The following is a 24,707-nucleotide window of genomic DNA, read 5'->3' on the forward strand; positions in this document are numbered from 1 at the left end:
CGATTGTTTTCCAAACTTGAAACTAAAACCATCTTTTATCGGCATTAAATAGCAACTGCAAAGGGACTTTTGCTGTGCAAACGATTCCCGTGCTTCTGAGCTGAGCATGGGCAACCATGGAATCGGGCAACTGAGCTTGTTGTAAAACAGCTTGACCTGAAAAAACGAATCTTTCTAGTTTGCAGGAAGCACTTTTTGTACTACAAAGGAACCACAATGTGGCTTCTGTAATATTGGCCCGAAAGACGGCTTGCCCTAGTCACACTAGACAAAGGGCATTACTGTGATGCATGGCACCATTGAAGAGCCTGTGCGGTGTAGTGTCCTGAGAGATGGGGCACGAGGGCACTAGGACCTCGGAGGAGGTCAGAGTGCCGGACAGGTCACCGGACACCAGTTCCGGTCAGGGGGGAAACACACACACACACACAGGAAGCAGGGGACGAGGCAGGACGTGCAGCATAATGGCTGCAGAGCACATACAATAAAAGAATAGACAACTTACTTGGTGTCGCTGTGATTACTGCGACGCGACGCGACAACTGGCGACGAGGCGGGATCGAAATCCACGCGTCGCGGCGACTGTCGGAGCCCACCCGGTCGCGGAAAGAAGATCGGAGCCAGGAGCCCACCCTGGTCCGAAGTGCCCAGCAAGAAAAGAACATCGTTGCGGGAGCCCACCCCGGCGCTGCTAAGAGAAGTAAGAGCAGCGCGAGACTGAAACTGATCAAGCAACTGAAGGAAAGATTAAAATCCCTCTCGCGCGTGAGTTTCAACGAACTCTCGCGAGAGGTGGCAGCCATTTTGAAGTCAGGCGAATTGAGCCAATCAGCGTCCAAGATAGACGGCGGCCATTTTGAAGGGTCAGGCAAAGTCCCGAACAGCGCGAAATCGCGCGAGAGTGCGGCGGCCATTTTGAAGTCAGGCAATTTGGGCCAATAGCAGCACAGGAAGGCCGGGAGGCCATTTTAAGGTCAGGCAAAAAAGGAAAATTGACAAAAAAAAGGTCTAAATAAAAGAGAAAAGACAAGAAAAAGGTGCCAAAGAAGGAAAATAGCACCAGAGGGACAAGAAGGAAGTAAAAAGGAACAAATAAATAAATTAGCAAATAACAGAAAGGAAGGATATGGGTGACGAAGAGACAAGGAGCACACAAGCTGTGTTCCGCAGGCCACTGCCATTCAACATATCGGAACCGCAAGCAGGCATCAGATGGGAGAGATGGCTACGACAATTTGAACGATACATGCGCGCAACGGACGTCGTAGAGAGCAAACAACTAGATTTGCTGGTCAACCTTGCGGGAGACGAAATAGAAGACCTAATGATGACACTACCGAGTGAAAAAACGGCAGATTATAAAGGCGCGAAAGCGTGCCTCACGGAGAAATTCGACCCACAACGCAACATTGATTTTGAAAGATACACGTTCCACACAGCATGCCAGCAACCAGAAGAGAGCATGGACGACTTCGCGACAAGCTTGCGGAAGTTGGTGACGTACTGCGAATTTGATAAGTTTGACAATGAAGAAGCAATAAGAACGCGCCTCATCGTAGGGTGTTTGTCAGTAGAGTTCAGAGCACGCATCCTAAAAGAACCAACAACACTTGAAAAAATACTGACGATGGCCCGCACAGAAGCACGGGCCACGGACCATGCCAAACAGATACAAATTGGCAAAGAAAAAGGAACAGCGATGGCGCATCGGATGACGGAATATTTCAAAAGGAACGACAACAGGGAGCAACAACATCCCAGGAAACAAGCGGTCACATGTTACAGATGCGGCCTTGACTTTACTGCGACGCGACGCGACATGCGGGACTACATGGGCCCGCAAAACAATGCACATGTGGCTAAAGGGGCACATGGCATTTGGCTCCTTTACCCATCAGGGCCATATATTTAGAAGAGGACACTGAGGCCCAATGGGACTGGGGAGGTCTGATTCATTACCAAAGCCAGCCCGAAGATCTCTGTGTCTGGACAGGGCCACTCTGCATCCACACACTGAGGGGCCACTAGAGCAGATGCACTCACTGAGGGGTCACTAGAGCAAATGCACTCACTGAGGGGTCACTAGTGCAACTTCACTCACTGAGGGCTCACTAGAGCAACGAATGCAGGTGTATGTAGTGGTTTATTTATTGCTATTACTTACCGCCCTATCCCCTCAAAAGGTGGTGTGGCCCTGTACACCTGACAGGGCAGAAGGTGGGGTCACAACTCTCTCAGTTTTGGGTGTTGCACAAATTCCCACAGCGTGTGCCTGTCCAACTGCTGGGGCACTTGGTGTATAAAATGGGAAACAGCCTTTACAGCGACTCATTGACAACAAAGGACCTGAACCACGACTTCTTTTCACAGACCTGAACCTGAATCACGAGTTTTTTAACCACTATAAAATGTCTTTGCAGAGCTGGCTGCCTACTGTTCAGATACCGACTGGACAATGTTTTTATATTCTTCAAAAAACACTACGAGAACTATTTATGTACAGCCTAATATAGGTGTGCAACTGGTGGTGTATTCAACACTATATACATATTTTTTTTAAGCAAATCTACACACAACCATACCAACAAGGTGATAGTGTCACAGGGTTTCGGGAACTAAAGTTATACAGAAAATGATACCATTACTACTAAATCAATTACTGTCATAGCACCTGTCATGCCACACAGAATCTGACATTTCAACAGACCTGCATGGGATCTCTGGTTAAAGCATTTAGATACAGCATTGTTTCAGCCACCTAGGAGGCAGTTCTTGATGGAAATGCTTTGAGAGCCATGGTCCCGGTCGTACAATGACATCCACTGTTATACACTCTTGTACTGCTATGAAATGGTGGTAGGGTTGCATGTACGCCAACTGCACATATTAAAAGTAAAAAGCCATGCTGTGCCTTACTGTGTATATATGTTGACAAATAGCTCTTGCTTGCCACACCACACTGTTGCCACGTGTGTTCTTTATTTTGCATAGGCAGAATGCATAATAAAACTGATGTGTAAATGCACCTCTATGTTCGAGAATGTACAATTCAATGCGTTGACTAACAACCCTCTTGAAATTTCCCATCTAGTCCGTGCCCTCAATTGGTGCCCTGTTGTCCGAGACCATCAACATAACTGTGCTAGTGCCATCTATACAAGCTATCAATGGCATGAATCAAGATGATAAAGCATTCTGGATGGCAAAGGAGAACCTTCCCACATTGCTGAAGTACGTCAAACTTGAGTATTACAGTCTTTACAGTGGGGACTGACACAATGCAAATTGTTAACAGTGAAGCTACTAAAATTATTACCGCCACAGACGCAATGTTGCCTTGATACGCCTATCCTCAGCGCAGTCCAAGTACAAAAGCAACCTTGGCTATAAGTAGGGGTGTTCTGTCACCTCCTACAGCGGTGCCCAAGCTGGAGTACACCTTGAATATGTCCGGGGTGGGAAAGGGCTGGATAAGAGTTTGGGTAAGCTTACGACATACAGGTTTGTGGGTGTTTCCTAAATCCCAACCTAACAGCACCTTGGAATACCCACTTCCAAGGCTGGCAGAGGTCTCCGTCCTTGTATATGGATTTACACCTACCAGTAATCCCTTTGTGAATTCCTGGCAGGTGTAAAGAAAATCGATACATTTGGTTGTAAATGTACATTTGCAGCCAAATATACCCTTGTGAATAAGGCACTTTGTGCTCAAGCTAGCACTAATGATTATTATGCACTTGTAACCAGTCAGTAGTGCATTATTCGTAGTTGAAGGACAGAGTATTATTTTTCTAGTTTTTTAAAAGTATAAGCTTTCGCATTCACCATAACCACATTCTTTTGCGTATTTCTATTTCAGAACTCACATTTTAAATGGTGTGTACAGTTTGGATGGACTGCGGAACTCCACGGCTCATATGGTGGCGCCTTTTCTACCGAACAGTTTACTTCACCTGTCTGTTGAGAATGGGGTAATGTGATGATTTGAAAACTATTCCGATATGTTGTAACGTGCAAAGCATCTTTTACAACTTATTCATTTATTGGACACCTTGAACCCTGTAAAAGGAGCAGACGATGCAGCCACCAGACTCGCAGTCATTCCGTCATTCTACCCGGCAAGAGATTCCACCAGTTCTCTTCCATTTATCCATTGCTTTCAGATAGGCAGTATGGCAAGGGGGATGTCTGGCTTGGGCCTAATGGGGAATGCAGTGACCCCTAGATTTGTATGCCATAAGTCTACTGGGAGTGCAGTGTGTCGATCCGACTTCTGATGCTGTTGCCCTTCACAGAAACACAGTGTGGTTGCAGAACTCTGCAAGTTCGATATTAAGAATGAAAATCTGGCTACATCTGGGAATGTATAAACATCTGGGAATTAATTTCCCAGAGGAAGGAGCCGAGACACAGCGGGTCTGATTCACAAATATTTTTCCGTTACTTCCTCCTAAGATACTCCTCACTTATTCCTGAATTCCAGGAGTAAGCCATTAGTAAGTCAGGTGTACTGCAAGGCGCACCTACTGGTAGCAGAATCTTTGTAAATCGGCACAGATACGTTGCAAACCTCAATGCCTGCCGCTCTCCACTCAGACCACCTCAAAAGCCAAGGAAATATCTAACAGGTCCACACACAAGTAGGCCAAAGAAGAGGGCTACCCATATTAATCTGAGGGCAATATCTGTGCCCTGTTCCAGAAGGGGGACATCATGGAAATTATTTACTATTAGATCTGAATCGTCCAGATGACGGGCTATTTGAAAGGCAGGCAGAGTTGGGGTAGAGTTACTACTCTATCATGCATCTAAGTGACATCTTTAGTATAGCAGTGAAAATCTCTCTGAACAAGCAACTAAATAAAATCTACTGAAAATTTAGGGAGGAGGGTCATGTTTCAAACCAATATATCCACCATGTTTCTTCTAGAGTGGCAAAAAGTGGGTTTATTTTAAAAAAACTAAAAGGTAAATTAGGACAAATTCATCAAATTGCTGTCCAACAACTGCTTTCCTGGCTGCAAACTCTGTCACGTCGGGAGACTTGAACCACCAGGTTCCTCAGCGCCAGGAGGCGCCCATGACAGTTTTTCGCGCCCAGAGGTGCATAAGAGCGGCCGTGGCTTCCCGCAGCTTAGGACGCGCACGGGCGCGCCCGTCCGCGGCTGGTTGGGGCTTCCCACAGTGCGTGAGCCCACTTTCCTTGCGGCAAACTCTGCCACATCAGGGGACTCCAACCCCCAGGTTCCTCAGCGCCAGGAGGCGCCCAAAACAGTCCTTCGCGCCCAGAGGCGCATAAGAACGTCCGGGGCTTCCCGCAGCATAGGACCATCCGCAGCTGGTTGAGGCTGGGCTGGGCTTACTCTCTTGGTCATATAATACGGAATATTGCCGAGTTTGCGTGAAAGCTTTCACCAACATTTCCAACGCCTGCCAACTGGAGGGGACGCTCCAAGAATCCATGACACAGATCCATCTGTGAATACTTTATTTACTCGGTTAGTCACTCTGTGGAATCTCGCGTGGACTTTGAGCAAATTTGAACAAACCACTGTCATCCACTTTGCTGCCCCTCCTGGGTTTTTTGGGTTATTGGATTCCTTGTCTTTGGGCTCTGTTCGATCCAGCGTAATGGGAAAAAGGAAGGCTCAGCTAGCAACCCATACGGGTCAGCCGTGCCATACCATTGACACATTTCTGGCAAAGGCAGTGGGCGCTATCAACATGGAGATAGTTCGGGTGGAGAGGCGGCTCTCATTAGACTTAGGATGTTCGGGACTAAGTTTGCCATCTACCTTGCCAAAGACCCCCATGGCCCAGGTCCTGCCTGCCCCTTCCCCAGCTTCAATCTTGGTACCTGTGGAATCATCCCCACCGAGCCCTTAGCCTCAAGGCTTGAGCCTCCCCTTCCCCCGTCTACTCCATCCCCTGACCCGGTGAGCTCCCCCGTTCCTAAATGGAAACGGAAGGCAAAGAAGACCATGGAAGCTCCTGTGATTACACGACAGGGAAAGGCGAATGTTGCAAATGGGCTGCATAGGGAGGAATTGTTGACTCATCCGTCGCCAGCTCTACATAACATCTCGGTGACTCTTACGGATCTTTTATCTCCGCTCCTGAATAGATTGGATAAACTGGAGCTAGCAACTAGGGATTTGGCAATCAAGATGGATATTCTTTTGACTTCAGTGGAAAAACATCCACCTTCTCAATCGCCAGTGTGCCCCTCATTAGTTGATACCAGTCCTTCTGCTATTCCCTTGAGTAACAGTGGAGCCAGCATGTTAATGCCCTCCAAAGTCCAAGGGAGTTACAGCCCAACATACAGCGCTAGGGTCTGGAGGTCCTGGCATAGTGGGAGACGGTGCTACTAGCGCCACGCGGCCCCACCAGGCCCTAGGCGTCGAAGATGGCCCTTTTATAGGGGTGCAATTATCTAAGGTTCGTCAGCTCCCTATGATTGACCTTCCCCCAGCATGTGCTCCCTATTCTGTGGTTTTGTCAGGGGTGTCTGGCCTACCTGCTTATCAAGAGGAATCCATGGTCCAACTAATTAATAAAGTATCCCATTGGCTGGCATTGCACTCCGGGTATTCAGTCAGGGATCATAAGGATATCTTGATGGTGCGGAGGGTGGCATCAATAGGCCCATCAAGGAAATCCTTTGAGGGAGACTGCATCATTATCTCGGTACGATAACCAGAGCTAGCACGTAACATTCTTTCTGGGGCATCTAAATCATTTTTCCCAACCTCATGCATAAAACTACTCCCATTGGGTTTTTTCTACAAACCCCCGCTGCGTATTCCAGGAGAGGTACTGCCTATAAGGGGTAGGTTGGATGAAGGAGATGTGGGGCAGCCGTTGTCACTTTCAAACTCCTATGGCCCCCTTGCAGATTTGAATGAGTTGGATTTACTTCAGGAGGTGGAGGAGACAGACGTCTCTCCCCACCAACAAATTGATCCCCTGAGACAGAGTGTAGAGGTAGTTTGCCCCCCATTAATATCGAGCCCAAATGAGATTGTATCAGCCCCACTCCCTTATGTGCTTCCCGTTATTAACCACATGCCCCTTAAGAGGCCTCAGGAGCCTCTCTCTCCATCTCCCTCCCATGGAAATGTCAACCACATTCCTGGTAGTGAATTTAGTCTTATATCCTGGAATGTAGCAGGTCTGTCCTCCAAGTTTACTGATGATAGATGGCTATTGCTTGTCAGGGCATATAAAATTGTATGCTTACAGGAAACCTGGGAGACCAAGAATAATTTCTTTCTGGATGGGTATAAGACTATTTTTGTCCAGCTTCAAACTCAATCATGGGATGAGCTACATAGGTCACAGGTGGCGGAAAATAAATTCTTGCGTCGGATCTTGGGAGTCCCCCAAGGCACGCCAGCATGGTCTGCGAATGAAGAGTTAGGGATTGGTTACCTGGCTCGTCAAGTGGCAATGAAACCTTTAGTGTGCTGGATAAAGACACAGACCTCTGAATATAAGAATTTAAACAGCATGATAGTACTGGATTGTCTGGCATTGGAACATGGCAACAAAATCCCTTGGATACGATATGTAAAGGAGTCTTTCCAGGCTATAGGCAGGCTGGATATTTTCTTTGCACATAACACTTTAAGTTTGAGGGACTTACATCACAAATTTTCACTGTAAACCGCGAAAACACTGAGCTTAGTTAACCCTCTATAAGGGCCTATGTAATGTTAAAATTGGTTCCGGGCATTGAACGAAACCTCTCGGCCCTATCTAGTGCTCATGATAGATTCTTAATCACACGCTTCAGATTCAATCAGCTTCATCATTTTTTAGCATCCCCGGCGTTTTTTTTTCTCCCTCCAGCCCAACATGGTCCCTGTGGCTGCGATCTTCAATCTCCTCAGGACACGTTACATTTTATATTATTGTGCAAATTTTTCTCGTTGCCCAGACAACGCTTCCTTTAGCCCTTATTAAAAAGTCTGAAGTTTAGGCAAGCTAAAGTGGCACTCTTGCACTTACAGTTGTTACCTAACCCCTTCACACTCTGCACAGTGATAAGTTCTTTGAGGGCCGCCTACAGATCTAGGTTATCAAGAATTGACTGAACCTGTGCGGCCTGCTCGGGTTAAGCCCTTTTAATGCGTGGGTGTGTATACTCCTGTCCATTAGAGTTTTATCATTTTGTATTGTTTAAAAAATGTTATGATGCTTTAGCTGCTCGAACTGCCTTTTTACTAATCATGTGATGTATCTTTTTCTCTCTTGTATGAATGTTGGACTGTATATTTTATGGATGCGTTTCACCCGAATAAATAAAAAAATAAAATAGATATATATATATTATCTACTGGCGGTCGCCAGTAGATAGTTATAGTTAGGACCGAGTTCCTATAGGAAATCTGAAAATTCTATTTTGAATAACTTTGGCGGCGGTTGACTTATCTTCGTGAAATTTTCAAAACTAATGGGGCGCTCCAATCAGCTCCTACCCTGAAAGTCTCGGGGTGATTCGTCAAGCCGGGGCTGAGAAAAAAGGGGGGTCCCAAAACGCGTTTTCCCCATGCATTTTCCCATAGGACCTTTAGTCGAAGGTACAGCCCGAACGGCTGAACAGAATTACTTGAAATTTGACAAAGAGGTAGTCCTCAGGTCAGGCATGTGCCTTTTGCTTAAATGGTGTAAATCCGTTCAGTAGTTCCTGAGAAAATCAAAAGTAAAATCACATATATATCTGGGCGGAGCCTAACCACACATCTCATCGTGAGATCTGATTGGCTGTCAGCACTTCATCCAAGAAGTGTTGGCAGCCATCTTGGAACCAATATACATGATAGCACCTCATTAAAAAGCATTGCAGTTAATAGAAGGTTTTAAGACTTTAGTTACATTATAAATCATTTGTTGATGGTACGATACTCATTTTAGGAATTGTGGTGTGTTCTAAGGTGGTTTTACCATGTGAAAAAGCCTTCTGCTGTGATATCATGAATCATGTTTGAGAGAAAACTATTTTCTCATGCTTTTCCCACAGAGGTTTGGAAGGTGATCTATAAGCTAACTGAGAGCATATTTTCTGTAAATTCACATTATCTTTCTCAGTCATGTGAGAATGAAGTCTGACATTCTCAGTAAAACATGTACATCCAACAAGGGCAGAGACTGTCAGTTGATTCCTTTGTGTTCTACTGCAGCTTCCCAGAGTGTTCTAAAGAACAACTAGAGCGCTAACAGTCCTACTTATGACAAACGTATGGCACACCTGAAGCCATCTTGGTTGGAATAAAGTGTTAATTCTTAAAACATTTAATTTAAAAAGGAACAAAATGAGGGGGTTCATTTTGCCATAGAAAGTATGATTAGTGCTGCAGAAAGAAAAATTAGGGCACATTTTGAGTGACTTCTCAAATCTTCTTCTATTTAATTAAAAAATTCTGACAAGCAGACTGAAACATGCACTTTCAATACCAGCAGCAGACTTCCCTGGTGAGCAGTAGCTTTACTACAGTGATCTAATAAGCAACTAGAGTGCTAACATTCTGAATTTATGGCAAATTTGTGACACATCTGAATGCCTTCTTGATGGAATCAAAGTAAAAAACTGAAAGCATTTCCTACTGAGGAGACTGCAGTAAATGAGGAAATTAGGAAACTTCATAACAAATAAATCTCCCAAGATGACCACCAGACACAAAAGAGCCTAAATGCAGCACAAATATCACCCAGATATAGCCCACATGTAGCCCAATGACAGAAGTGTGCAAAACACTTATTTTTTGTGTATTTGCAGTTTTATATAGTGCAGACTTGTCAGGTATTGGAATGCTTTACATGAGCATTGGTTACATCACACAAGATCAAATTCATTTTGGTTGTAGACATGGGGAGATTAAGTGATTTGACCCCAATCACAGAATGCTGAGCTGAAGCAAAAACTCCAACCTGGTTCCCCAGTTGCAAAGTCTGCAGCTCTGGAAGTAACACCACATCCTCTCGCCAAGGTGCAACATTTAATCAAGTGGTCAACTGGATAAAAAAACATAAAGATTACAAATAATTTAAAAGTTCTTTGTCGCTATTTGAAAACTCAGAAAATATGTCCTCATTTTAGTTTTTTAGAGCACTAACCATAATTTTGATGCAAATAAGACCCTCTCATATATGTAATTTCTAAAGGAAATACTCTAGGTATTACAGTTTTGATTACATCAAGATGACGTCAGGCGTTCCACACTTTTGTAATAAATATAGAATGTTAGCAATCTAGTTGTTCATTGGGATACTGTTGAGAGGCAGAGGCCAGGGGCACGGACTCTGAAAATTGAAGGCAGGTAGGAGAGTGCAGAGGCAACAATTTGACCACACTGGGCAGGCAGGAAGGGCAGTGGCAGTACAACAGACTATGGAGGGCAGTGGAAAGGGGGGCAGGGGCAACAAACCAACAATACAGGACTGGCAAGAGAGGCTGTGGAAATATAATAGACCATTGTGGGCAGAAGGAAGAGGCAGTGGTAGTACAACCATACATGCCAACAGACCCGTTTCAGCCAGGAAACGTTCAATGTTTTTAAGCTCAAATGGGCTTTATTTGATCTGTCTCCTGTCTACAATCTCCTCTTTTTCAATGTAACTCAAAGGGGAAAATCAATACCCCAGTTTTTTTTCAAAATCTCCCTCTTACCAAGTATGGTACATTGAATCATGATAGGCAGGAGGAATTGGGGTAGGGACATGGACTCGGATAACAGAGGACAGGAGGGACATGGAGAGGTGCACCAAACTGACCCTACAGGGCAGGCATCAGGGTTCGCAGCAGCACAATACACCACACAGCGCATGCGGGACGGGAGTCCAGCACAACAATCCATAGAAAGCAATAGGGAGGGGACAGGACCATGCACATGGACAACACAGAACAGATGGGAAAGAGGCAATGGTAGCTAGCTGACCATAATGGACCATAATGGACAGACAGGAGAGAAAGCTGCAGCATAACAGACCATAAAGGGCAAGAGGGACGGATCAGGGGCATTACAATGGAACAGACAAGCCAGGAGGGAGGGAATAGGGGGTCTGCACATGGAAACAGAGGGCTGGGGGCAAGGTGGCAGGGCAGGAGCAGCAAGATGACCATGGAGGTCAGGCAGGATGGGCACTAGAACTAAGACACACCATGGAGAGCAACAATGAGACTATGGTGGCATACACACAGACCATGGAGGGAAGGTGGGAGGGGGTCAGGGGCAGCTAGCTGACCACAGAGGGAAGGTGGGAGGGGCCATGGCAGCACAGAAGACCATGCATGGCAAGCGGGAGGGTTAGTGGCAGCACAATGGCTATGATGGGCAAGAAGGAGGGTGCAGGGGCTTGCACAAAGGACCATGGAGGATAGAAGGGAGAGTCAGGACCTGGGCACAGACAAGAGAGTTCAGGGGAAGGGGCCTCACAACAGACCGCGCGGGGCAGGCAGGAGGAGCAATTGCAGCACAACAGATCAGGGAGGGCAGAAGGGTGTGGCAGTAAAATGGACCATAGAGGACAGGAGGAAGGGGATAGGGGCATGGCTTGTGGACAGGCAGGGTGGAGGTGGCAGGGACAGGTTACAATCATCTGACAATGCTAGGCAGGTGGGAGGGGAGTGGCAGCTCAACAGAACACTCAGAGTAGATAGGAGTGGCAGGTCCATGGAACATAGTGGGCAAAAAGGATGGAGCAGGGGCATGCACAAAGACATCGGAGGGCAGGGGAAGGAGAATAGGGGCAGCAAGCTAAGCACAGAGGCTAAGCAGGAGGTCAATGATGGGCCATAAAATTGGGCAATGGAGGGCAGGAGGAGTGGACTGGTACATCATGCTAAATGGAGGGCAGTGGCAGCACATCAGACGATGCATGGCAGGAGCGAGGAGGCTAGTCCATGGATTCAGATAACAGAGGATAGGGAGGAGGTGGATGGGGCAGCAAGCTAACTGTTCAGAGAAGGTGGGTATTAGGAACTTTATTGTTTTTAAAATGTGTGTCTGTGCGAACTACTTAAAAAATGAACAAGTATGCAGCATAATATCACTTTTATTCAGGAAGAAGAGGACGTTTGTGACTGTGACTCCGGGCTCACTTGGCAGAAACACCCCCTGACCCTCCACCCCCATCGCAAAATGTAATGCCCGTGAAAAGGGTAGGTGGACGCAGTGTTATATAGAACATAGTCCTGAGTGCATGATTGAAAATGAAAACTAGATGTAGTATATGGTATAAACTATGCACCACAAAGTGTGATATAAGATGAACCGGGGCGTGAAATATAATATGCAATACATTGTGCGCAATGACAGATTCATTGGAGAGCGCAAGATAGCACAGGCACTAGCGCGTGCTATGCGATATGCGCCTTGGAGTGTAATATGCACAGGGCAGTGTTGTGTAACATAACTAGTCTCTAAAGTTGTAATATAAAATATGTGTTGGGGAGTGTAACGTTGCATATGCACTGTGACAAAGATATGGATCCCAGATTGTAATATGTATGGCATAGCGCTGTGCGTTATAAAATACACATCGAGGAAGGCACGTTAGATGGGGCAATATATCCCGTGCGAAGGCAAGTGTGGCATGACATATTCTCGGGGTGGTGTTACAGTGCACATGGGCTAGAGAGTGTCATAGCATACGCACTAGCTGGTGGAATACAACACAGAGGTGTGTGGCACTCGGCGGGCACTAGTGGGTGTAACACAGCATTGGGCTCAGCCAGGGGCACGCTGTGACTCTCAAGTGAGGTTCGTCTCCTTTCCAGAGAGTAAAATAAAAAGTATTACACATCCGGCGGTGGATGTGTGTTTTATTAACCGCGAGGGGGGGTTTCTATAACTCGCGCGACCGCAATCCACTGCTGATGACGTCACATATTACATCACTCATGGCATGGTCAGTGACATCACTCATGACATCACTGATGACATCTCAAATTACATCACTGATGACATCATCCAGTGAATATGTGTCTTTCTGAAAAATAAATATTTTTTATATATGTATATCTAAAGGTTAATGGAAGAATAAATGAGTAAATAAGTGTCTAAATGGATTTTTTTTTTGTAAAATTAATTGTATAACTGACTTATTAGCAGTATCTTAGTGAATACAGTGATGTAATATGTGACGTCATCAGCAGTGGATTGCGGTCGCGCGAGTTATAGTTAGCTGAACTAACTATAACAGGGGAATTTCAATGGTTTTTTACGAGTGAAAAGTCCAGCTAACTATAACGCCCCTAAAACCTATGGTTTTTTCAGTGAATTTCTAAGGTTTTTTAAATGCTAATTCCTAACTATAACGTGCCTGAAACCTATGGTTTTTTCAGTGAATATATATATATATATATTCACAGAAAAAAACATAGGTTTCAGGCACGTTATAGTTAGGAGTTAGCATTTAAAAAACCTCAGAAATTCACTGAAAAAACCATAGGTTTCAGGGTTGTTATAGTTAGCTGGACTTTTCACTTGTAAAAAACCATTGAAATTCCCCCGTTATAGTTAGTTCAGCTAACTATAACTCGCGCGCCCGCAATGCACTGCTGATGACGTCACATATTACATCACTCATGACATGGTCAGTGACATCACTCATGACATCACTGATGACATCTCAAATGACATCACTGATGACATCATCCAGTGTATGTGTGTTTTTCTGAAAATTAAATATGTTTTATATATGTATATCTCAAGGTCAATGGAAGAATAAATGGGTATATAAGTGTCTAAATGGATGATTTGTTTTTGAAAAATTGATTGTGTAACTGACTGATTAAGTGTATCATAGTGAATACATGGCTTAGTGAGTAATGTTTAAATATGTAAATATCTGTATCAGTCTCTCACTTTGTGTATAAGTGGCTGCATGGGTTGGTGAGTAGCTACATGGGTGTCTATATAGGTTATTAGTTGATTTTTTGAGTATCAGTCTGAGTGTCTGCATGGTTCGGTGGGGGGTATTACGTAGTGCATAGGTGCATGAATGAGTGACTCACTGTTTGTATGTGTTGAAGACAGCATGTGTGCAGGACTGTATGGGTGGATGAGTGTGTGTATGGGTGTTTTAGTGAGTGAATGACTGTCTCAATAGTGTCTTTATGAGTAACTACATATGTTTTAAACTAGTATATGTGACTATTGGTGTATATAAGTGAGTATATGTGAGAGCGAGAGATTGAAAGAGTTACTGTATGAATAAGTATGTGTTTCTATAAGTGATTGTTTAAAAGACTAAGTATGTGTAAGTTTCTGTAGAAGTAAGTGTGGTGGTGTGTGTATAACTGTATATGCAAGTAAATGTATGTTTGATTCTTTATTAGCATGAGTGACTATGTGTGTGAGTAACTCTATGGATGAGTGGCATTGTGTAACAGGATGTATAGGTGTATGAGTACATATGATGAGTGAGTACATGTATGAGTGACTGTATAGGACTGTTGGTGAATGAGTGGATGTATATGTGGATCTTAGAATTACTGAAGAGGTTGTTGTAACTGGTATTGGTATGTCCATTGTATTGAAAAGTTTAGTCTCTATTTTTGAATGTGTGTATCAAAGGTTATGTTAGGGTGAGAGGAGGTCTGCCACTCTATCACAAGGATGATGTCATCAGTGATGTCATTTGAGATGTCATCAGTGATGTCATGAGTGATGTCACTGTCCATGTCATGAGTGATGTAATATGTGACGTCATCAGCAGTGCATTGCGGGCGCGCGAGTTATAGTTAGCTGAACTAACTATAACGGGGGAATTTCAATGGTTTTGTACAAGTGAAAAGTCCAGCTAACTATAACACCCCTGAAACCTATGGTTTTTTCAGTGAATTTCTGAGGTTTTTTAAATGCTAATTCCTAACTATAACGTGCCTGAAACCTATGTTTTTTTCTGTGAATTTCAAAGGTTTTTTAAATGCTAATTTCTAACTATGCCTACAGAGATTGGACATGTGAAGAAAGAAGAAAAAATGCACAGAAAGAAAAAAAAGAAGTGCAGAAAGAAGCAACAGAAGTCCTCAAAGACGAAGAAAAGTGCAAGAAGAAGGATAACGTGCAGAAAGAACAAAAAGAAGAGCAGAAAGAAGCCTTGTTGCAAAATCATCCTGTACCCTCAACTTTTTCAGACGGATACTGGTGGTAACTGAGTCTGACTAACCAGTCCTGGAGCCAGTGCTATGTTAAAAGACACTTAGAATACAGTGAAAACACCTACATACACTAGGGAACATTATGCGTTGGGGTCCCCCTGTGATTAGCATGACCTCCTCTGTAAGCCCCTAGTATATAATAGGGCAGGGGGATTAAAACTACCTCTTAAAACAGGCCACAGGGCGTTTTTGCACACGTTAACTCAGGCCCTGTCCCCTCCCTTCACCACTGTGTAAACACGCCCTGTGTCCGTTTTTAGGTGGGAGATTAAGTTAATTTGAATCCTGAGAGTCCCTAGGGTCCAACTAGCCCACGAGGTACCTCCAGTAAGTGCCACAGAGCTGCACTGCAGAGAGGTGTAAAAAGTGGCACGGCCTGGACCACCTCTCTGCAATGCAGCTCAGTGGTGCTTACTGGAAGACTTGGTGGGCTAGTTAGCCCCCAGGGGCCCTCAGTATTGAAGGAAAATTATATCCCCAATTTAAAACGTGCCATAGTGCGTGTTTGCACACGTCACCTCAGGCCCCGTCCCCTCCCTTCACCACTGTGTAAACGCGCCCTATGGCTGTTCTAAGTTGAGAGATTAAGTCCCCTTGAATCCTAAGGGTCCCTAGGGTCAAACTAGACCACTAGGTACCTCCAGTAAGCGCCACAGAGCTGCGTTGAAGAGAGGTGTAAAAAGGGGCTTGGCCTCAGAACACCTGTCTGCATCTCAGCTCCCTGGCGCATACTGGAGATGCCTGTTGGGCTAGTTGGCCCTCAGGGACCCTCAGTATTGAACAGGAATTAATTCCCCAACATACAACTCGCCAGGGGGCGCGTTTGCAGAGTGCTGCAAGGAGGGGGCGTGGCCTCCGGCACGATGCCAGTCTTTTATTTATTTTAATTTTTTAAGAAGGGGGGCTGTGTGGTTCCCCTTCTTATTCTAATTTATTGGCCCTGATGACCCCATCCCCCAGGGCCTGTCTCCTAAATATATTTTTTTGACCCCAATCCCCAAGGCCGGCCACTGTTTTTTATTATTTTTAAAAAATATATATTTATAGACACACCTAGGACATGCTGGACAAACCGTACGTACCTATCACCATGACGATTTGCGTGATGTTCATTAAAAGGCGACTATGCATACAATGAATCCACGTGGAATGTATTTACACCACTAGTGAAGCTCTGACATGTCTGATGCCCTACCGTGCCTAATCCCGGTAGACACCCTTGTCGTTTATTTATACAAACATGGGTAGCTATTGACGGGCACATTTAATACACATGCACACCAAGCCATTCAAAGGGGATTCGACAAAAATTCGACCAAAACTATGCCAGAAACCCCCCTCACGGTTAATAAAACACACATCCACTGCCGGATGTGTAATACTTTTTATTTTACTCTCTGGAAAGGGGACGAACATCACTTGAGAGTCACAGCGCGCTCCTGGCAGAGCCCAATGCTGTGTTACACCCACCATTGCCTGCTGAGTGCCACACACCTCTGTGTTGTATTCCACTAGCTAGTGCATATGCTATGACACTCTCTAGCCCATGTGCACTGTAACACCACCCCGTGAATATGTCATGCCACACTTGTCTTCGCACGGGTTACATTGCCCCATCTAACGTGCCTTCCTCGATGCCTATGTTATAACGCACAGTGCTATGCCATACATATTACAATCTCGGATCCATATCTTTGTCACAGTGCATATGCAACGTTTCACTCCCCAGCACATATTTTATATTACAACTTTAGAGACTAGTTAGGTTACACAACACTGCCCTGTGCATATTACACTCCAAGGCGCATATCGCATAGCACGCGCTAGTGCCTGTGCTATCTCGCGCTCTCCAATGAATCTGTAATTGCGCACAATGTATTGCATATTATATTTCACGCCCAGTTCATCTTATATCACACTTTTTGGTGCATAGTTTATACCATACACTATATCTAGTTTTCATTTTCAATCGTGCTCTCAGGACTATGTTCTATAGAACACTGTGTTCACCTACCCTTTTCATGGGCATTACATTTTGCTATAGGGGGTGGAGGGTCAGGGGGTGTTTCTGCCAAGTGAGCCCGGAGTCACAGTCACAAACGTCCTCTTCTTCCTGAATAAAAGTGAGATTATGCTGCATACTTGTTCATATTTTAAGTAGTTCACACAGACACACGTTTTAAAAACAATAAAGTTCCTAATACCCGCCTTCTCTGAACAGTTAGCTTGCTGCCCCATCCCCCTCCTCCCTATCCTCTGTTGTGTGAATCCATGGACTAGCCTCCTCCCTCCTGCCATGCATGGTCTGATGTGCTGCCACTGCCCTCAATTTAGTATGATGTACCTGTCCACTCCTCCTGCCCTCCATTGCCCAATTCTATGCCCCATCATTGACCTCCTGCTTAAACTCTGTGCTTAGCTTGCTGCCCCTATTCTCCTTCCCCCTGCCCTCCGATGTCTTTGTGCATGCCCCTGCTCCATCCTTTTTGCCCACCATGTTCCATGGACCTGCCACTCCTCTCTACTCTGAGTGTTCTGTTGAGCTGACACTCCCCTCCCACCTGCCTAGCATTGTCAGATGACTGTAACCTGTCCCTGCCACCTCCACCCTGCCTGTCCACATGCCATGCCCCTATCCTGTTCCTCCTGTCCTACATGGTCCATTGTACTGCCACACCCTTCTGCCCTCCCTAGTCTGTTGTGCTGCAACTGCTCCTCCTGCCTGCCCCGTGCGGTCTGTTGTGAGGCCCCTTCCCCTGAACTTTCTTGTCTGTGCACAGGTCCTGACCCTCCCTTCTATCCTTCATCGTCCTTTGTGCATGCCCCTGCACCCTCCTTCTTGCCCATCATAGCCATTGTGCTGCCACTAACCCTCCCACTTGCCATGCATGGTCTTCCGTGCTGCCATGGGCCCTCCCACCTTCCCTGTGTGGTCAGTTAGCTGCCCCTGAACCCCTCCCACCTTCCCTCCATGGTCTGTGTGTATGCCATCACAGTCTCACTGTTGCTCTTCATGGTGTGTCTTGCTTCTAGTGCCCATCCTGCCTGACCTCCATGGCTATCTTGCTGCTCCTGCCCTGCCCCCTTGCCCCCAGCCCTCTGTTTACATGTGCAGACCCCTACTCCCTCCCTCCTGGCTTGTCTGTTCCATTGTAATGCCCCTGATCTGTCCCTCCTGCCCTTTATAGTCTATTATGCTGCAGCTTTCTCTCCTGTCTGTCCATTATGGTCAGCTAGCTACCATTGCCTCTTGCCCCTCTGTTCTCTGTTGTCCATGTGCATGGTCCTGTCCCCTCCCTCTTGCTTTCTATGGATTGTTGTGCTGCACTCCCGTCCTGCATGCCCTGTGTGGTATATTGTGCTGCTGCAAACTCTGATGCCTGCCCTGCAGGGTCAGTTTGGTGCACCTCTCCATGTCCCTCCTGTCCTCTGTTATCCAAGTCCATGTCCCTACCCCATTTCCTTCCATGATCCAATGTACCATACTTGCGAACATTTTGAACTTGGTAAGAGGGAGATTTTGAAAAAAACTGGGGTATTGATTTTCCCCTTTGAGTTACATTGAAAAAGATGAGATTGTAGACATGAGACAGATCAAATAAAGCCCATTTGAGCTTAAAAACATTGGACGTTTCCTGGCTGAATCAGGTCTGTTGGCATGTATGGTTGTACTACCATTGCCTCTTCCTTCTGCCCACAATGGTCTATTACATTGCCACAGCCTCTCTTGCAAGTCCTGTATTGTTGGTTTGTTGCCCCTGCCCCCCTTTCCACTGCCCTCCATAGTCTGTTGTGCTGCCACGGCCCTTCCTGCCTGCTCAGTGTGGTTAAATTGTTGCCTTTGCACCCTCCTACCTGCCTTCAATTTTCAGAGTCCGTGCCTCTGGCCTCTGCCTCTCAACAGTATCCTAATGAACAACTAGATTGCTAACATTCTATATTTATTACAAAAATGTGGAACGCCTGACGTCATCTTGATGTAATCAAAACTGTAATACCTAGAGCATTTCCTTTAGAAATTACATATATGAGAGGGTCTTATTGGCATCAAAAGTATGGTTAGTGCTCTAAAAGACTAAAATAAGCACATATTTTCTGAGTTTTCAAATAGCGACAAAGCACTTTTAAATTATTTGTTACCTTTATGTTTTTTTATCCAGTTGACCACTTTATTAAATGTTGCACTTAGGGGAGAGGATGTGGTGTTACTTCCAGAACTGCAGACTTTGCAACTGGGGAACCAGGTTGGAGTTTCTGCTTCAGCTCGAAATTCTGTGTCAGTCAGTCAGTCAGTCAGTCAGTCAGAATACTTTATTTCGATAAATAAATATCATAAAAAGGCATAGAAACAGTACAATATAAATTTCACACAATCAACAATTCATAATTTCTAAAATATTTAAAAATGGGTCAGTTGAATAAAACATCCTAAAAACATCATTAGCATATTAGGTTTCTATTCTCTTAAGTTCACAGAGGAGGCATTTCATGTGAGAAATTAAATATTCAGTCATTCATAACATCGTAACAGTTGGATTATTAGAGAGCTTCCTCTTCTTCACCCTAACAGCACCCACCAAAAAACTAGCGACATGGAACATGATCCTAGGGGTCTGCAGTAACTGTAAAAACAAGAGGGCAGGCTTAACCTGTATAAACCCAGCCTCCTTTGAAATTGGAATCAAGTATTTCTTTCTTAATGCCGCGTAATGGTCACAGAACATCAAAAAGTGCAATGTGTTCTGGGTCGAAAAAATTGTCACAATTACACGGCATTGCATTTTCAGGAGTACACCAAGTTGGAAAATGACCAAGAGTTAGATGAATCAGATTGAACCGAAAACGTGTGAGGATAAAACGGTGAAAAGGTTGATTTACAATGGTTAAATATAATTCAGGGCCTACATGTGTACTCAAAACAATACTAGCCCGCACTGATGGTTTCTCAAATTCCACTTGTTCTCTTTCTAAACTAAACAAATCTCTCATCATACCTTTGATCAAACCAATATCTTTGACAGTTATCAATTCCGGGGAATAGAAAAGGTCTCGTCTCCCTATTTTAACAAGACAATTTTTAATGTAGACTAGCCAAGCTATTTTATTTACTTTATCCAGCTGCAGGCATTCTTTTAAAATGATATGGTTGAGGGGAATTTCTTGATTCAACCAGGTCTTTAGTCAGACCAAAACGGGGGCCATTCTAATCAGGTCTGAAATATAACCCACACCAAGTTCAGTGTGAACAATATATGTGGAAGTAGACTGTGGGAGAGAAAGAACAGATCTTAAGAATTTATTCTCCGTGATCTGTATGCTTTCCATAGAGCAATTACCCCATAACGCACTTCCATATGTGGCAACAGCAAGACATTTTGCTTTATAGATTTTTAATAAAGTTACAATTGGCCTTGCACCTAGTTTATTCATAAATCCCTGAAGAGCAGAAGATGATTTAACAAGGGCAACGTTTCTGTTTTTTATCTGAGGACCCCAGGTACCTTTCTCGTCGAAAGTGATCCCCAGATATGGAAATGTTGCTACTCTACACAGTTCTTGCTTCCCACAAATGAAAGTTTTTGAGAGCTTATTTTTGTTACACTTGCCCATAATCATTATCTGAGACTTTTTAGCATTGATCTTTAGGTCTAGGGAAGCCATAAAGACCTCAAAAGCGTCCAATAATCGTTGGAGGCCAACACCAGTACGAGAAAGCAAAACAGCGTCGTCCGCGTATAGGAGGACTGGAATTCCAAGTTCTCCTATACGTGGAATATCAAGGGTTGCATCTTTTAGTGTGTGTTCCAAGGCATTTATGTAAACAGTAAATAGGAGGGGTGCCAAAATGCACCCCTGCCTAACTCCCCTTTCTGAGTTAAAGTGGCTCGTACATCGCCCCTCAGGGGTAACTCTAACTGAAGCAGTTAGATCAGTATGTAAATCAGCTAGGAGATTAACAAGAGCCCTGTCCAGTCCCAAGTCAAGCAAAATTTTCCATAACTTGGAACGATTTACAAGGTCAAAGGCTGACGAGAGGTCCATGAACCCCAGGTACATGGACCCCTCCTTCGCCTTCGTGTATTTTTCTATTAATAAATACAAATTCAGACCTTGATCTATAGTGCTCCTTTTCGGTCTAAAACCATACCGGACGTCTGCTAAGACCCCTTTCTCTGTTAACCAATCGTTCAGTTTTGTTAAAATAACCCGGCCCAATATTTTCACCGATGAATCGATCAGTGAAATGGGTCTGTAACAGGATGGGTCTTGCCTGTTACCCTTTTTAAAAACTGGTATAATTATAGATTTCTTCCAAGAAAGCGGGATTTTATCATATGAGAGGGCATTAAAAACCTTACATAATACTTTAGACCAAAATTTTGGGGTACTTTTAAAAACATCCCCCAGGTACCCTATCTGGGCCCGGGGCTTTGTTTTTCAGGGTCAGGTCTATAGCCCTTTCCACATCTGCTGCCGCAAAAATAACGGCGTCCTCAGCAGTGCAGATTTCCCCGACTTCAACTTCTAAAATGCCATCGGGAGTGCCAGCGTTACATGTTAGAGTATATCTGACTGAAATGTTTAATCCAGCCCTCATCTGGAATGTTTGCCTCTAAGGGGGTGTTTGAGTCAACAGAAAAGAGGGGCTGATTTATTATTTTCCAGAATAAACCACTATTTTTTAAGGTTTCTGGTTCTAAGAGTTGGGCCAAAGCATTATCTTTCAGGTCCCTCTTTCATTCTAAAATGTTTTTTTTGTACACATTCCTAGCATTAGCTATATCTGCTCGATTTTTAGGACTTGCTTTTAGTGCTCTTCGTAGCACTCCATGCGCTTTAGAGCATTTCTTATCAAACCATCTATTGCCCACTAGCGACTTCTGCCTAGGTTTATCCTGGAGACTACGATTAATTTCTATGCAGATATTATCAAATGCTAATATGACCTCTTTGGGATCTGTACTTTCCGCTAGACATATAGAGACTTCATCCTCCACTTTGGATAAGACCTCTTGAAGAAAGATTTCAGGGACTATTTTTGTCCACTTCAACCTACGATTTTGATATTTGACCTTAAGATTCAAGCCCCCACTAACTTTTATTTTTTTAAGAGAAATTAATTCAGTATTCTTCAATACAAGTAAAACAGGATTATGATCACTAAAAACTGACACCTCTGTATGATAATTTAACATGTTATTTAACAAAAAAGAAGACAAAAAATATAATCTATAACAGTACCCTTATCTTTACCCTTAAACGTAGGGGACCTATTATTACCATCCCCGCAACCAGACTCATACAAATTCCATTTTGCCAGAAAAAGCGCAAGATAATCACCCTGCCTAGTATGTTCCGGGTGAACAGTTGAGGAAAGGGGAGGGCCTTCGTCATCCCGCCTAATGCATGGTAGGGTGCATGGGTGTATATTGAAGTCCCCTGATACTATTAATTCAAAAGTATTTACATTTATACTGTAGACTGACAGAAATGTATCCAGTACATCCAAATTTTGACTGGTGCATTCATTTGCATGCGAATTATAAAAATTGACAAAAAGAATCTTGGCCTTATCTTGGGTAGAAAGCTCAACAATTAGACAATTTTCGGAGCCCGAAAAGCACTGAGTTAGAGTACCTTTAATCTCCAGTTTAAAAAGGCTTAACAGGCCCCCCTTGGGTCTACCTGCCACACTACTTATGGCTGGAATACAAAAATGGCAATATCCATCCAGGGAAAAGCTGTTTATTTGATCCCAAGTCTCTTGCAGGGCAATAATATCAAAAGATTTTAATGTCATTTCCCATTCCGCAATCCCAATTTTACTCATTATACCAGCGATGTTCCATGTGGCAATCTTGAGGGACGGTACTAAAGACTGAGTAGAACTCCCCAAGGCATCGGGCAGTCAGTCATTTTCCTCCAATGATGATAGAGCAGTAAAACGATTGTAAAGAGGTAAAATATTATCGAACTGCCTATTGACCAACTGAACACAATTTGGCTCCCCACTAATTTGAGGCCGGGACATATTCACAAATGCATTCGGGGCACACCCTGCCATCCCTCTTCCATTCCCATTTAGAGGATACCTTTGCACATGGGACGGACGACATTGGGTATTATCCAGATGATTATAGAAAAAGCCAAGTGGTCTAACTCGTACCGAATTTTCCAGGGTTGGCAAAATGGCAGCTCTGAGGAGAACTGTAGCCACATGTTGTGGATATTTAAAATTTATAATAATACAGTCTCCTCTTGTATTTTTTGTGCCATTGCCAATCCAACTAACTCTGCGGGTAAATAAAATATCATTAGCAAAGGCACACGGGAAACCACAATTCCGATTCAGCCAGGCAAGCGTTTTATTTTTAAGAGCATCATAAGTTTCTAACCTAGGATCATTCAAACTGGAATCAACCTCTGGTACATTTGTTAGTACCACGGTATATGGAGCACACTCCGGAGGGAGATTAATGAAATTATTCCTCCTAGGTCTACTTCTCCCACCAGTGTCTCTCCCTGCTATAGTGTCCTGACTGCTCTTTTGTGCAATTTGTGGTTGACCAGATATTATATGTGCTCTAGCAGATCCTGTTGGCGATAAGGTCGAGGATGGAGTATTCAGCGCGATTACGGCTGATGGAGCCTGAACAATAGCCCCTAGACCATCAACCCTATTACTGACTAAAGCATGTGCTACTGGACCCACTGTATGGTTACCCAAAGAGCCCGATGAGCCAGATTGTGGGCTTGACGAGATGTTGGACCGGGTCATGCAGGATTCTACGAGACCTTCCAGTCTAGTAACCCTAAGAAGCACTAGTTCTACCTTTGCCACCAGGGGACTAATCAGTACTTCCAATTTAGACTCAAGGATGGTAGCCAAAAGATCAATCTGAGCTGAATGCAAAATACTTCTCTCTATATTATTTGTGGGCTCCAAAATATTTCCCCTATTGAGAGATATTGGACCTGCCTTTTTGGGCTTTCGACCCCCTGCTTTCTTAACAGGAACCTTCCTACAAGCACGCACCGCTCTCCTTGTGGGAGATTGAATTGGTGAGGACCTTAATGGAGGAGTCGGGCTCTGGCTTTGGATAGAATCAGTGCAAAAATCCTGCTCTACCACTGGTACATCAATACTTATGTCATCCTCATTATTAGAATTAGCCAAACCACTAAGGGGCATCGATGAGGTAGATGAGCACTGCCTTGTGGGTGACGTTTCTGGGCTGACCCTGCTTAATGATAATCTCCTATCTTTGTTAATTTTGCTGACTACTTTAACAAGATAGTTGTCCAGAGTCCTTGAGTCATTGTTTGTGGCCAATTTAGAGGACCTCAGTTTGGACATAATGGGGCCAGCAGAAGCAAGCTAGCAAGAAAATAGTACCACAGTAACCTGACCGTTTACCTGACCATATTTTAGAAAACCCTCAGGTTGATGAAAAGCCAACAATCGTGATATCCACAATAAACAATGTTAAAAGTTATACGTTACTACATGACCGGGATCCGAGTTCTGTACGCCGAT

The 24,707-nt window shown here is 44.3% G+C and overlaps 1 protein-coding gene across 1 annotated transcript in view; it reads left to right on the forward strand.

Annotated features, from left to right (window-relative positions):
- LOC146855449 (stabilin-2-like) overlaps window positions 1-24,707 on the forward strand; it is a 1,111,419-nt gene that overhangs the window by 533,807 nt on the left and 552,905 nt on the right. The window contains exons 29-30 of the mRNA XM_085653245.1: window positions 3,092-3,231; window positions 3,860-3,971. Of these exons, the coding sequence (XP_085509371.1) occupies window positions 3,092-3,231; window positions 3,860-3,971 (252 nt within the window). The remainder of the gene's footprint in view (window positions 1-3,091; window positions 3,232-3,859; window positions 3,972-24,707) is intronic.

Source organism: Triturus cristatus, chromosome 4_1, assembly GCF_964204655.1.
Source record: "Triturus cristatus chromosome 4_1, aTriCri1.1, whole genome shotgun sequence".
Classification (NCBI taxonomy): Eukaryota; Metazoa; Chordata; class Amphibia; order Caudata; family Salamandridae; genus Triturus; species Triturus cristatus.